The sequence below is a fragment of the Chiloscyllium plagiosum genome, unplaced genomic scaffold, assembly GCF_037043375.1.
Source record: "Chiloscyllium plagiosum isolate Xiang-an unplaced genomic scaffold, Cpla_swu_hap1 HiC_scaffold_12, whole genome shotgun sequence".
In the NCBI taxonomy this organism is placed as follows: Eukaryota; Metazoa; Chordata; class Chondrichthyes; order Orectolobiformes; family Hemiscylliidae; genus Chiloscyllium; species Chiloscyllium plagiosum.
In genome coordinates this window covers 43171535-43183940 of record NW_028270150.1, presented here as the reverse complement: position 1 = coordinate 43183940, position 12406 = coordinate 43171535, and the positions used below count along the sequence as shown (strand labels likewise).

The following is a 12406-nucleotide window of genomic DNA, read 5'->3' as shown; positions in this document are numbered from 1 at the left end:
GCGTGGTGACCCTGAGGCTAAACTACCAGTCTTCTCTATGTAATGTGAGAGCAGCCCAATGGTCCAATAAGACTACAGCAGCTTTAACTTTTACCCATAAAATAACACCCTTACAGACTGAACTCAGTTAATTCATGTGAAAGAAAAACAAAATCAAAATTCATGGTGGCCATTACATTATTGAACAAAAATCTACTAGCTGGAGCCATTTATGGTGGTACTGAATCCAGATGGATCACAACAATTGTGTCTTATTTTCTGGTTCCCTGGGGTCAGGGAGTCCAGAACTAGAGGGCATAGGTTTAGGGTGAGAGGGGAAAGATATAAAAGAGACCTAAGGGGCAACTTTTTCACATAGAGGATGGTATGTGTATGGAATGAGCTGCCAGAGGAAGTGGTGGAGGCTGATACAACTGCAACATTTAAAAGGCATTTGGATGGGTATATGAATAGGAAGGGTTTGGAGGGATATGGGCTAGGTGCTGGCAAGTGGGACAAGATTGGGTTGGGATAGCTGGTCGGCATGGATGGGTTGGACCGAAGGATCTGTTTCCATGCTGTACATCTCTATGACTAAGATAACAAAAGGAGAATCCAAATCTGATTCCACAAGTGAAGGCTTGTATCAAAAGGATTAAACAAAGATAATTTGTTATAAAAAAAATGACTTGTTCAGAATATTGGCAAGTTCCATTTACTGATACAAAAACATATCAGCTTTTTTAACATTGGATGGATGTTATCAATTTAAATTCATGCCATTTGAAATGAAAAACAGACATGCCACTTTTCAACAATTTCATTATAGATTATCCAACTTTGTCATATTCACAGATACCAACAGTTCGGCCAAATCTGAGATGAATATCTGCACTTGGACAACTTATTTGGTCAGTTATGATGAGCCAATATGGTCATAAATTTAGCTAAATTGGGCCATAATAGGAGACAATATCAAGTCATACCTAAAAAATCAAAACTAAGGACCATCTTGGATTTTCCCATACCTAAGACAATATAAACATTCTGCAATGTAATGGCATGAGTGAATTATTGGAGGCTTGTTTTGAATTTCAGCATCCTTGAGGCCACTGACAATTTTTTTTTTAAGAAAAGCAAGACATTTGAATGGACAAATAAATATCAGCAAACCTTTGAGCGCATCAAATTATAGGTTATTTAAAATGGTTGTGAATGCCAATGACATTGGTGTTGATGCAGTGATTTTACAGACACACAAGACAGGGAATAAACAACCAGCCAGTTATTTTTCTAGGAAACTGAATATATCTGTTGGTAAAAATTCAATGGTAGAAAAAGAAAAACTGGGCTTAAATTGGCTCTAAAATATTTTCAAGTCTACATATCCAACAATTCTGCAGAGACTGTTATCTATATGGATGATCATCCTTTCATTTTCCTGGAATTAGTCCCAGATAGGAATTTACAACTTTTTTGAAATTTAATGTTAGAACCATAGAAATTGAAATAACTCCTTTTGCAGGAAAATTACATTATAGGGGACACTTTATGAAGAGCAAACAAACATGTAAGAAAATAAATGCTATAATCAAATTGGGTTTGAGCAGAATATGATTTCTATGAAACATTTTTGTGGACTGAAATTAAATGTATTAAAAATGGTCATAAAATAAAAATAGTGCAGGAAATTTTGATACAGTACTTATCTGTGCACATACAGAGATGAAGGCTTATAATACATTACTTCAGAATTTGAATTGTAAAGATGATAAAGTTTTTGGTTTTATTTCTGTTATGGTGACTTTTGTTTAAAAAGAGTCAGAAAATCGTTTTGTGAATTCATATATTTAATTCAAAGCAGCACTTCCAAGAAAACATGTGACCTAAGCTAAATATCTAATAAAGATACCTGAGGAGATAACTTAATAAACACTTGAGCAGTTACATTTTTAGAACGTATTGAAAGAGTAAAATTAGGGCACATGTATTTCAGTTTAAAAGATAAAGAAAATTTTAACTTGGGCAGTACCGAGGTCATCAATACTGGAAAAATGTCTTCGGCTGTTTTATCAGTCCAGTTAGACAGAGGTAAGAATAAAGCCGCAAGCTTTTCTTAAAAAGCAGTAAGGAAATTTTAAAAATCAGTGACTTAGCCAGTTTCTGAGATTCTATGGGAGAGAATCACTACTGGTACATGTGCAAAGAGGAAAAACTTGCAACCTCATCAGTCGATGAAGACATTTTAAGACACGAGTGAGTGATACTTCACAGAGGTTGAGTAACCATAAAGGATATGGCTAAGAAAAAGTTGAATCATTATTTTTGATGATTATGAACAAATCTTTCAGAATTGTCACATACAGACTTTTTTTTTCCTTTTGCATATTAAGTTTATATTATTCTATTGACAGTACATTGGAGATCTCTTGTGAATATGTTCAGTGACTGACTACTACAGTAACTAATCTGTAAAAAGAAATTTGATCTATCAAGCCAGGGTTCATTATGGAATCTCGTTTGTCCAGTATAACAAAAGTGTAAATGAGGCTTAATCAGGAACTCACTGTAACGCTTCAATTAAACAGTGCTAGCATGAGTCCATCAATACATTCAAGCAAAATGTTGGATGCAAGGAAAGACTATTAGGTTGAACTCTTGAGGAAGAGAGAGGGAGCTCAATGTTAGTATAAAATGAGGCACTTTGGAAGGTGTAAGAATAGAACACAAAATGGGAACATCTAATGATAATTTATGCAAGAGGTGGTGCCTTACTAAAAAAAAAAGTTGGGCATAAAATATTTTTTTAAAAAAGCACTCATGGGATATGGGTATTAGTCTGTGATGTTGATACAGCTAAAGCAGACTAAATTAAAAATCCTGCAAAGTATAAACCACTTACCTTAAAATTTCAAATTTTCCAGCTACCCTAGAAATGAACTAATAATGTTGTCCTTTGGCAAAATTTGAACTTTCAGGCTTGCATGTTCTTATTTCTCTCCAGAATGAATTTTGAGTATATCTAAAGCTCAAGTTACAAAAATCCAGTTTGTCTGTCACTTTAAAAGATTTTAAACTATAATGATATTAGAATTATCACCTTTTAGGATTCTGTCAACATTTTGAAGCTGTTGGTCAGCTTTCGCTGGATTCCAAGATTAACCTGTGTGTGATACTGGAAGTGTTCTGGATTAATCGCCACCTCAAAATGGCTGTGTGGAATTAATCCCATCAGTTCTTTTTCTATCAAGATTCAACCATGTTTACAACAATCAAATCATTAAACTGGTAACATTTATGGAATCATTGCATTTAACAGCCCAAAAAAAAACTGTGAATACAATAGGTCATAAACTTGGAACCTTAACCCGGTTTTTCTCTGCACAGATGTTGACTAACCTGAGTATTTCAACATTTTCTGTTATTTCATATGAAATACAATCCCAGCTTGCCACAAGTCTTTTCCAGTGTAAAGACTTCTGGCAATTAACTATCTTGACACAACACTTAAATTTTCATTTTCAGCTCTAAAACCAATGCTTAGAATAAACCAAATGATAAATTCTGTCTATTATACCCAAGATAATTGCAGCACAAGAGTTGCAAACAGCCTGTTTCAAGAGATAAATTCGTTTGCCATTGCTAGTTTTCTCAAGATTGAAATTTGCCATGGCAACCATGAACAGTTTCTTTTGAGAAAGCAAAATAAAGTGACAAAAGGTCATTTCCGAGGCAGCAAATAGTTTTTTCTCCCATAATAGGAAAGCAAGGTTTCTCCCTTTCACCGAACAGGGCAGCTAATTCTACCACGCCCTCACCCATTATAAAGAACGTAATAAAGAAAACATTTTATAACAAATTAGGCTGACTTTCTAGGATGATAAAGTATGATACCTGTAAATTTAATGTTTGTGAAGCAGTTGGCTGCAAAGTTGTTCCAGCAAGTTGTACCTGCAACAGAAACAGTAAAGAAAAAAAATGAACACTTATATTTGTGTTCTGTGGACCAATTTATTAGGAGACAAGGATTTCAATTGCCAAACATACAGAATAGAATCGCAGAACTCTACAATGCAGAGAGGCCATTCAGCCCATTGGGTCTGCACTGACCCTCCAAAAGGCATCCTACCATGAGTCACCCCACACACCTAACCCCACATTTACCATGACTAATCCACCAATCTACACAACCTTGGACACAATGGGCAATTTAGCAAGGCCAATCTACCTAACCTGCACATTTCTGGACTGTGGGAGACACCGGAGCACCTGGCAGAAATCCACACAAACACAGGGAGAACATGCAAACCCCACCCAATGCCAGAAATGAACCCTGGTGCTGTGAGCCAGCAGTGTTAAACACCGTGCCACCATGTTGACCAATGTCTGTCTACAAGAAATTAATTTCCTTTCAGGTCATAAAATATTCTAATCTTGTGATGTGTTAGCATTTCTTTAAGTTTCCCTCAAAAAAATACAATTTAAAATAGCACAAATTATTTTTCACTACTCAGAGTGCAAACAAGCATCTTCAACAAAGCCTCACCTTCATCCCCTTACATCTCATTCAAGTTTGATCTTAAATACCATTACTTTAAGAAATCACTAACATTTTATTTTAAAAAATCCAAACATAGAATCATAGAGATATGCAACATGGAAACAGACCCTTTGATCCAAATCATCCATGCCAACCAGATATCCTAAATTAATCTAGTCTCATTTGTCAGCATTTGACTCTTGTGGGTCTTAAATCCTTCCTACTCATATACCCATCCAAATGCCGTTTAAATGTTCTACTTGTATCAGCCACCACATTTTCTGGCAGCTCATTTCTACATATGCTCCACCCTCTGCATGAAAAAGTTACCGCTTAGGTGCCTTTCACATCTTTCCCCTCTCCCCTTAAACCTACACTCCAGGGAAAAAGACCTTGGCTATTCATACTCTGCATGCCTCTCATGATTTTACAAACTTCCATAAGGTGACCCCTCCGTCTCTGACATTTCAAGGAAAATAGCCTCAGCCTATTCATCCTTTCCAACAGCTCAAACCCTCCAACCCTGACAACATCTTTGCAAATCTTTTCTGAACACACTCAAGTTTCACAACATTGTTCCTATCGCAGGGAGACCAGAATTGCACACAATATTCCAAAAGAGGCCTAACCAATGTCATATGCAGCCACAACATGACATCCAAACTCTGATACTCAATTTACTAAACAAAGACAAGCAAACCAAATGTCTTCTTCATTATCCTGTCGACCTGCGACTCCATTTTCAAGGAACTATGAACCTGCAGTCAAGGTCTCATTGTTCAGTAACACTCTCTAGGTCCTTATCATTAAGCGTATAAGTCCTGCCCTGATTTGCCTTTCTAACAAAAGCAACTTGTTTAACAAACAAGATTTGATATTCTTTACACAAAAAATGTTTATTGAATATAAAAATAAATAAATAAATCATAAAGTTAACACGGCTGTTTTAAACTATGTCATGAATTCAGTTCTATTTTTTAACTGCACACCACCACAGCCCCACCCTTCTCTGCTCAATGTATAGAAATTCCCTAATACAAGAATTTCAAAGGTGAAACGCTTAGATTAGGCTAGATTTGATTAGATTAGATCCCATACAGTGTGGAAACAGGCCCTTCGGCCCAACCAGTCCACACCGACACTCCAAAGAGTAGCCCACTGTGGTGAAAGGGTTAAAATTATGTCCCAATACATGTGTGAATCTAACCGGAATGGAGGTGTTGCTTAGTCCCGTGTGAATCTTATTACACACCTCCCCGTGTGAATCTTCTTATCTGTATGTAACCAGAATGGAATGTGTTTTTTAGCCTTGCTCTGCTGTTCACATGAATGTTTATATCTGGAAAAGAGTATATCAGCTGGAAAAGTCTCCAGTTCGGTGAGTCTGCTCCGGGGTTACGTTTAACCGCCGAGCGTGGGTTGTTGGCAACCGCTCTACGAGAACTGACGGCTCCCAGTTCCGGTAACATGTAGAGTGAGTATAAGCCAGACCCGGGAGTCTGCTCCGGGGTTACGTTTAACCGCCGAGCGTGGGTTGTTGGCAACCGCTCTACGAGAACTGACGGCTCCCAGTTCCGGTAACATGTAGAGTGAGTATAAGCCAGACCCGTTGTAAGTATGAGACCTGGTTGTGGCGACGCTGCGGGGAATAAAATGCTCATATTCTAGCAGACTCGCCTCTTGGTCGTTTGTTCTGTGTCAGACTACTCTCCTACGAACCTGACCTTGAGAATTTTTTAAAACACCCACCCAGACCTATTTCCCTCTGACTGATGCACCTAACACTACGGGCAATTGAGCATGGCCAATTCACCTAACCAGTACATCTTTGGACTGTGGGAGGAAACCGGAGCATTGGAGGAAACCCACGCAGACACGGGGAGAATGTGCAAACTCCACACAGTCGCCCGAGGCTGGAATTGAACCTGACCCTGGTGCTTTGAGGCAGCAGTGCTAACCACTGAGCCCCCGTGCCGCCCCACTTATTCAGAAACCACTCTGGAAATCCTCTCAGTATTCTAGTATGCAAGTTAAGATTTTATGGTGATCAATGGCTAAATGACCCTCCAACTTTTCTTCAAGATATCATGACTGTGAAAGCTGACTGCATTTTATCTCCAAGACATTACATATGAACAAGGAACAAGACTAAGTCACTTATCCCTTCAAATCTGCTCTGTAATTCAATATGATGATAGGAGCCTCCTGATTTTTAACCTCAACTCTTCTTTCCTGCACATCCCCGAAAATCTTTCATTCCCTTTGTATTCAAGAATCCATCCACCTCTGTCTTAACAATGTTTAAAGATTTTGCACCTTATTATCTTTTCAGGAAGAAATTCCAAAGACCTTCACCCTCTAAGCAAAGAAAGTGTTTCCTCATCTCCGTCTTAAATGGAAAATGCCTTTTTTTTTGTAAAATTCAATGACCATTGCAAGGACCACTGTAGATGCCTTCCTTAGCTGCAGGTTTAGTTAATCTTCCAGCTGCTTTTCCTTTCACAAAATCCAGACTGAGCTCAAGCCACCATCCATAATTCATGCATCCAATGACAGTAGTCTCTCTGCTGGTCTGTTTAACATTAAGCTCCTTCAGTTTTCCCAACTTGGTGAGTTGCAGTTCATCAAATCAAAACTGCAACTACTTGGTTTCTGCACTAACACCCAGATAACTCAGACAAAAGAACCTTCAGCCACAGATCTGCCCCCTTCTACAATATATTTGCAGATCTTTCAGCACAGAAGTACAAATTAATTGTTTACCTTCAGTATAACTTTTTGATTCACCCACGTGTGCAACTTTTTCCTAACATGGAATAATGGAGTTGCTGGACACGTTAAGACATATTCAAAATAATACAACTTACAGAATCCATCACCGCCCTTCTCTTCAACTAACATCACTTAAAAACAACAATTTTTTGGCTTTTATAACAATGCTGTTTTCTCAGAGCCTGCTGAGTCCAAATTGACAGTTTTGCTCCTACATTATAACAATGTCTGCACTTGAAATTATTTCAATGATTGTAAAACATTTGAGGTCCTGAAGTTATAGCCAGATAAAAGCAAGTCTTTCTTTCTCACACAATCAAACTTAACTTAGTCTTACATTTACCAACTTCTCTGATTTCACTCACTGGTTTCAAATAAAAGGTATCAATATGGGATCCAAATTAAATCTAGTTATGTTTGCCATTTCATGCGATATATGGACATCCTTTGTTCCAGTCTTGTTCAGGTCCTCTCATTCATCTCTTGCAGAACACCTGTTTGCTCTGCAAGTATGATCAAGCTTTTGCTTGCTTAACATTTTACGTCTCCACCCTAATCCCATTGTGAACACTTCTACTGTCCCAATAAAGCTCAAGGAACAGCATCTTACGTTTTGCTTAGGCTCTTCATAATCTTCTGAGCTCATCACTGAATTCAACCATTTCAGATCATAACAACAGTACCTTCAGACACCAAGTAACGGCAATGATTCTGTACAGGTAAAAACAATGACTGCAGATGCTGGAAACTAGATTCTGGATTAGTGGTGCTGGAAGAGCACAGCAGTTCAGGCAGCATCCGAGGAGCAGTAAAATCGACGTTTCGGGCAAAAGCCCTTCATCAGGAATAAATGATTCTGTACAGCTTAGTCAGTCAGACTGTCTTATTGTTCTCTCTCCTAGCCCATTTCTTTATAGCTCTCTTCTGGATTGCTGTATTATCATCCAGATCCTTTATAACTTTTTCTGGTTCCTGGTTTGACAAACTGATTTAGCTCCATAAAATGTCAATGCTTCCACTCAGTTATTATTTTTCATTTTATATTCAAGATGGATTAAAACTGATAAGTAAAATTGAAAAATGGAACTCTAAGTTTTCATGACTAGTAGTCTGTTTACACATGGTCTGGGACTATAACAACAAATTCACTTTCAGTAACATTTCACTTGAAATGAAACTCAGTAAATGACCCAAGGCATCATTTAGATGAATATCCACTGAAGTAGTCAACGAATAATGCTAAATTCAATAATCCAAAACATTGGCATCATCTCTGCCCAATCTTACTAAGTTCTTCTCCATGGTGGAACACAACATTAAACATCCTCACATGCACTTCTACACACAGCCAACCCAAAAACCTCTAAACTCATAACACACAAAAACATTTATTTAATATTTCTTTCTGATAATCCGGTCATTTTGGAAAGTGTACAGCTCCAAAGGGACTAAATCCAAATACTTTAACAATTCATTACATTTGTGATAAGTTACCAGCTACAAGCAGAAATGAATAAATGAAAACTAAGATAAATCATTGTTTTATTTTTAATATTGTATGTCCCATGTCCAACCAACTTAGAATGGAATGTGCTTGGAGACACACAAATCTTTACTGGATTAGATTTTTTTTCCACAAGCAATACAAACCTGTAAAAGAAAAACAAGAACAGCTCATGCAATGTTTTTTGCTTTTCTTATCAAGATGGACTTGTTTTAATATACAATATATATTAGAATATTGTATAATTAATTGACATATATATGTAAACATATACTGCATATTTGGAGTCCTATTGTTACAATTCACCCAAAGAGACAGAAAGAGATAAACTGCCAAATAACCCAACAGAAAAACTAAAAGATGTGATTTCACATTTTGAGACTTTTATTGAAAGAAACAAAAATCAACATACACAAAACATTAATTAACAAGCAATTAACACATCAAACTGAAAGCATTTGTGTGTGGATTAATGAACACAAATGAAATGTGCGGACATTTCTAGCAGACATGCAACAGTCTAGGGACAGTCTCAGATACACTCCTTCCTCACCAAAGATTCGCTTTACCCCACCCATGGCTAATCAAATCTTCAATAACCTTTGATAAACATGTCACTCAGCTCAAGTTTTTCCTGCTTATGACTATCAGCAGAAAGGCAAACCTTAAGACTCTCCATTCCTTAAATCTTGAAAAGCCTTGTCTGTTCTGTTTCCTTTCCTTTGAACAGAAACCAAACTCCACAATGCATCCTGTTTGGTTGTAAGCATGAAAATAGTTCATGTGCTTTCCCACAGCAGTAATCCCTTTGCTTCTTTGTGGTCCAAGTAGGAGCTATTCTTTTTCTGAGAGATATTATGAGAAGTCAAAAATACCACCCCATTTCATTGGCTTTCTGCTTGAGTTCCACACTCCAAGGCAACTAGATCATCACATAGATGTCTTCAAGATGAGGTGACAATTTGAAATTCTTTATTTTAAGCGAATGGTACATTTCGAAACTTAAATGCACAATCTCACATATTCTCTCATACATATTTATGTCATCAGAATACTGCACTGCTGGGGTTTTGGCCAATCTTCCCTTTCAGGAAATGGCGATGCCTTAGTTACAGATAATAGTCAACAGGGCTATACCTTTCAATGTCCTCGACACTCAGAAGTTCCCTCATCTTAACTTTCATTCTTCAACGAGCATAAGAGGTACAGTTAGTAAGTTTGCAGTTGACACCAAAATTGGAGGTGTAGTGGACAGCGAAGAGAGTTACCTCAGACTACAACAGGATCTGGACCAGATGGGCCAATGGGCTGAGAAGTGGCAGATGGAGTTTAATTCAGATAAATGCAAGGTGCTGCATTTTGGGAAAGCAAATTTTAGCAGGACTTATACACTTAATGGTAAGGACCTAGGGAGCGTTGCTGAACAAAGAGACCTTGGAGTGCAGGTTCATAGCTCCTTGAAAGTGGAATCGCAAGTAGATAGGATAGTGAAGGAGGCGTTTGGTATGCTTTCCTTTATTGGTCAGAGTATTGAGTACAGGAGTTGGGACGTCATGTTGCGGCTGTACAGGACATTGGTTAGGCCACTGTTGGAATATTGCATGCAATTCTGGACTCCTTCCTATCGGAAAGATGTTGTGAAACTTGAAACGGTTCAGAAAAGATTTTGCCAGGGTTGGAGGATTTGAGCCATAGGGAGAGGCTGAACAGGCTGGGGCTGTTTTCCCTGGAGCATCGGAGACTGAGTGGTGATCTTATAGAGGTTTACAAATTATAAGGGACATGGATAGGATAAATAGACAAAGTCTTTTCCCTGGGGTCGGGGAGTCCAGAACTAGAGGGCATAGGTTTAGGGTGAGAGGGGAAAGATATAAAAGAGACCCAAGGGGCAACTTTTTCACGCAGAGGGTGGTACGTGTATGGAATGAGCTGCCAGAGGAAGTGGTGGAGGCTGGTACAATTGCAACATTTAAGAGGCATTTGGATGGGTATATGAATGGGAAGGGTTTGGAGGGATGTCGTCTGGGTGCTGGCAGGTGGGACTAGACTGGGTTGGGATATCTGGTCGGCATGGACGGGTTGGACTGAAGGGTCTGTTTCCATGCTGTACATCTTTATGACTCTATGACCTGTCAGGCAGCATTATTAAATTGTAAATTGTAGTTGATTACAAAGAGTCACTTCTGACTTTTGAAAAGGCTTGCCAAAAAACTGTATACATTTTAACATCTACTTACATTTATAGAACACACTCAAACTTTAATGTACTAAAATGATCCAAAGAATTTCACAGAAGCATCAAACAAAATTTGACACTGAGATACATATGGAGATATTAGAGCGGATGATGAAAAGCTTAGTCCAGGGGATAGGTTTTAAGGAGCTCCTTAAAGGAGGAAAGCAGGGTAGATCGTTGGAGAATTTAGGAAGGAAATTTCAAAGCTGAGGACCTAACTAGCTGAAAGCATGACTGCCAATGGTGAAGTGATTAAAAATGGGAACGTGCAAGAGACTAGAATTAAAAGAGCACCAATATCTCCAAACTTTGCATATACTTCAAAGTATGACCTAGTGCAAAACAAAAATTTACATATAAACCTTATACCTCTAATACTAGCAAATAGCACTTTTAAGCACAGTGACAACATGCAGTTAGTTAAACTGCCATCACTACCTCTAGGCAAGGAGATGCAAAACTGCTTGCAGCATTCTCTTTTAACAACAACAAAAACGAAGAACGAAGAACCTTTGTTTGTAAACTTCCCATAAACCGCTGCCTCACAAGTCTTTCAAGTTTGATCAAGCAACAGTGCACACTGCAACAATAACCTCAATAAATATTATAGGTGTGAAAACTCACATATAAACATCTGTTCGTCACATCTGACATGTAGTTAACCTGAAGTGACAAGAAAATGACAGTACAGTATGTATGTGTACATGAAAAACATTTTGCTATATGATGGAAGGAGCTGACAAAAAAAAGTGACAGCAAAAAATAAAAGAAACCTTGACAAAAAGCAAAATAAACACTAGAAGTGACAAACAAGCAAACAGCGTGCAAGTTACAAGAAATATTTTCATTAAGTAAGCTATGTAGCTTGCACAGGTTGCAACAAAATAAAAATCACCTTGTGGAAAAGGGCTTTCACCTTTAAATATAGAAACTCAAAGGTCCCTCAATTTTCTAAGATTGTGATTTCCACAATCACTTGGGTAATGAGAATATTTTGATGCTAGAACAACAGAAGATTTTACTTACCTCAGTTACACTAAGAATGGTTACGTCAGGGACCACAGGAGGTCATTTAAGTCTAATACTGAATCTAAACAATGGATGGCCATAAAATGTAACAGACAAACAAACATGTACAACTGAAAACTGGTCCTCAAAGGAAACCAGTCCTCCTAATTTTCCATGTCACAACACAGAACTTTCAACTAAATTAAAAGTCCTTTATTTGAATCAGAAGTACAATGTGTAAGCTAACTAAAAAAAGTAATTGATATGAAGGTAGAGAAATGCACTAAAGTGAATCATTCAGGATAAACAATGTAACTTGACTTAAAACGAAATGCCATTCTCATGCACAGAAAACCACACAATATAA

At 37.7% G+C, this 12406-nt stretch overlaps 1 protein-coding gene across 6 annotated transcripts in view; it reads right to left on the bottom strand.

Moving 5' to 3' along the window:
- Positions 1 to 12406, bottom strand: part of pou2f1a (POU class 2 homeobox 1a) — a 202138-nt gene that overhangs the window by 99819 nt on the left and 89913 nt on the right. For 4 of the 6 annotated variants that reach the window (XM_087992721.1, XM_087992726.1, XM_087992724.1 and 1 more), the window contains 2 exons: positions 11656 to 11694; positions 3874 to 3930 (listed from right to left, as the gene is read on the bottom strand). In XM_087992721.1, coding sequence (XP_087848847.1) covers positions 3874 to 3930; positions 11656 to 11694 — 96 coding nt within the window. The remainder of the gene's footprint in view (positions 1 to 3873; positions 3931 to 11655; positions 11695 to 12406) is intronic. The other 2 variants (XM_087992723.1, XM_087992725.1) reach the window with 1 other exon arrangement.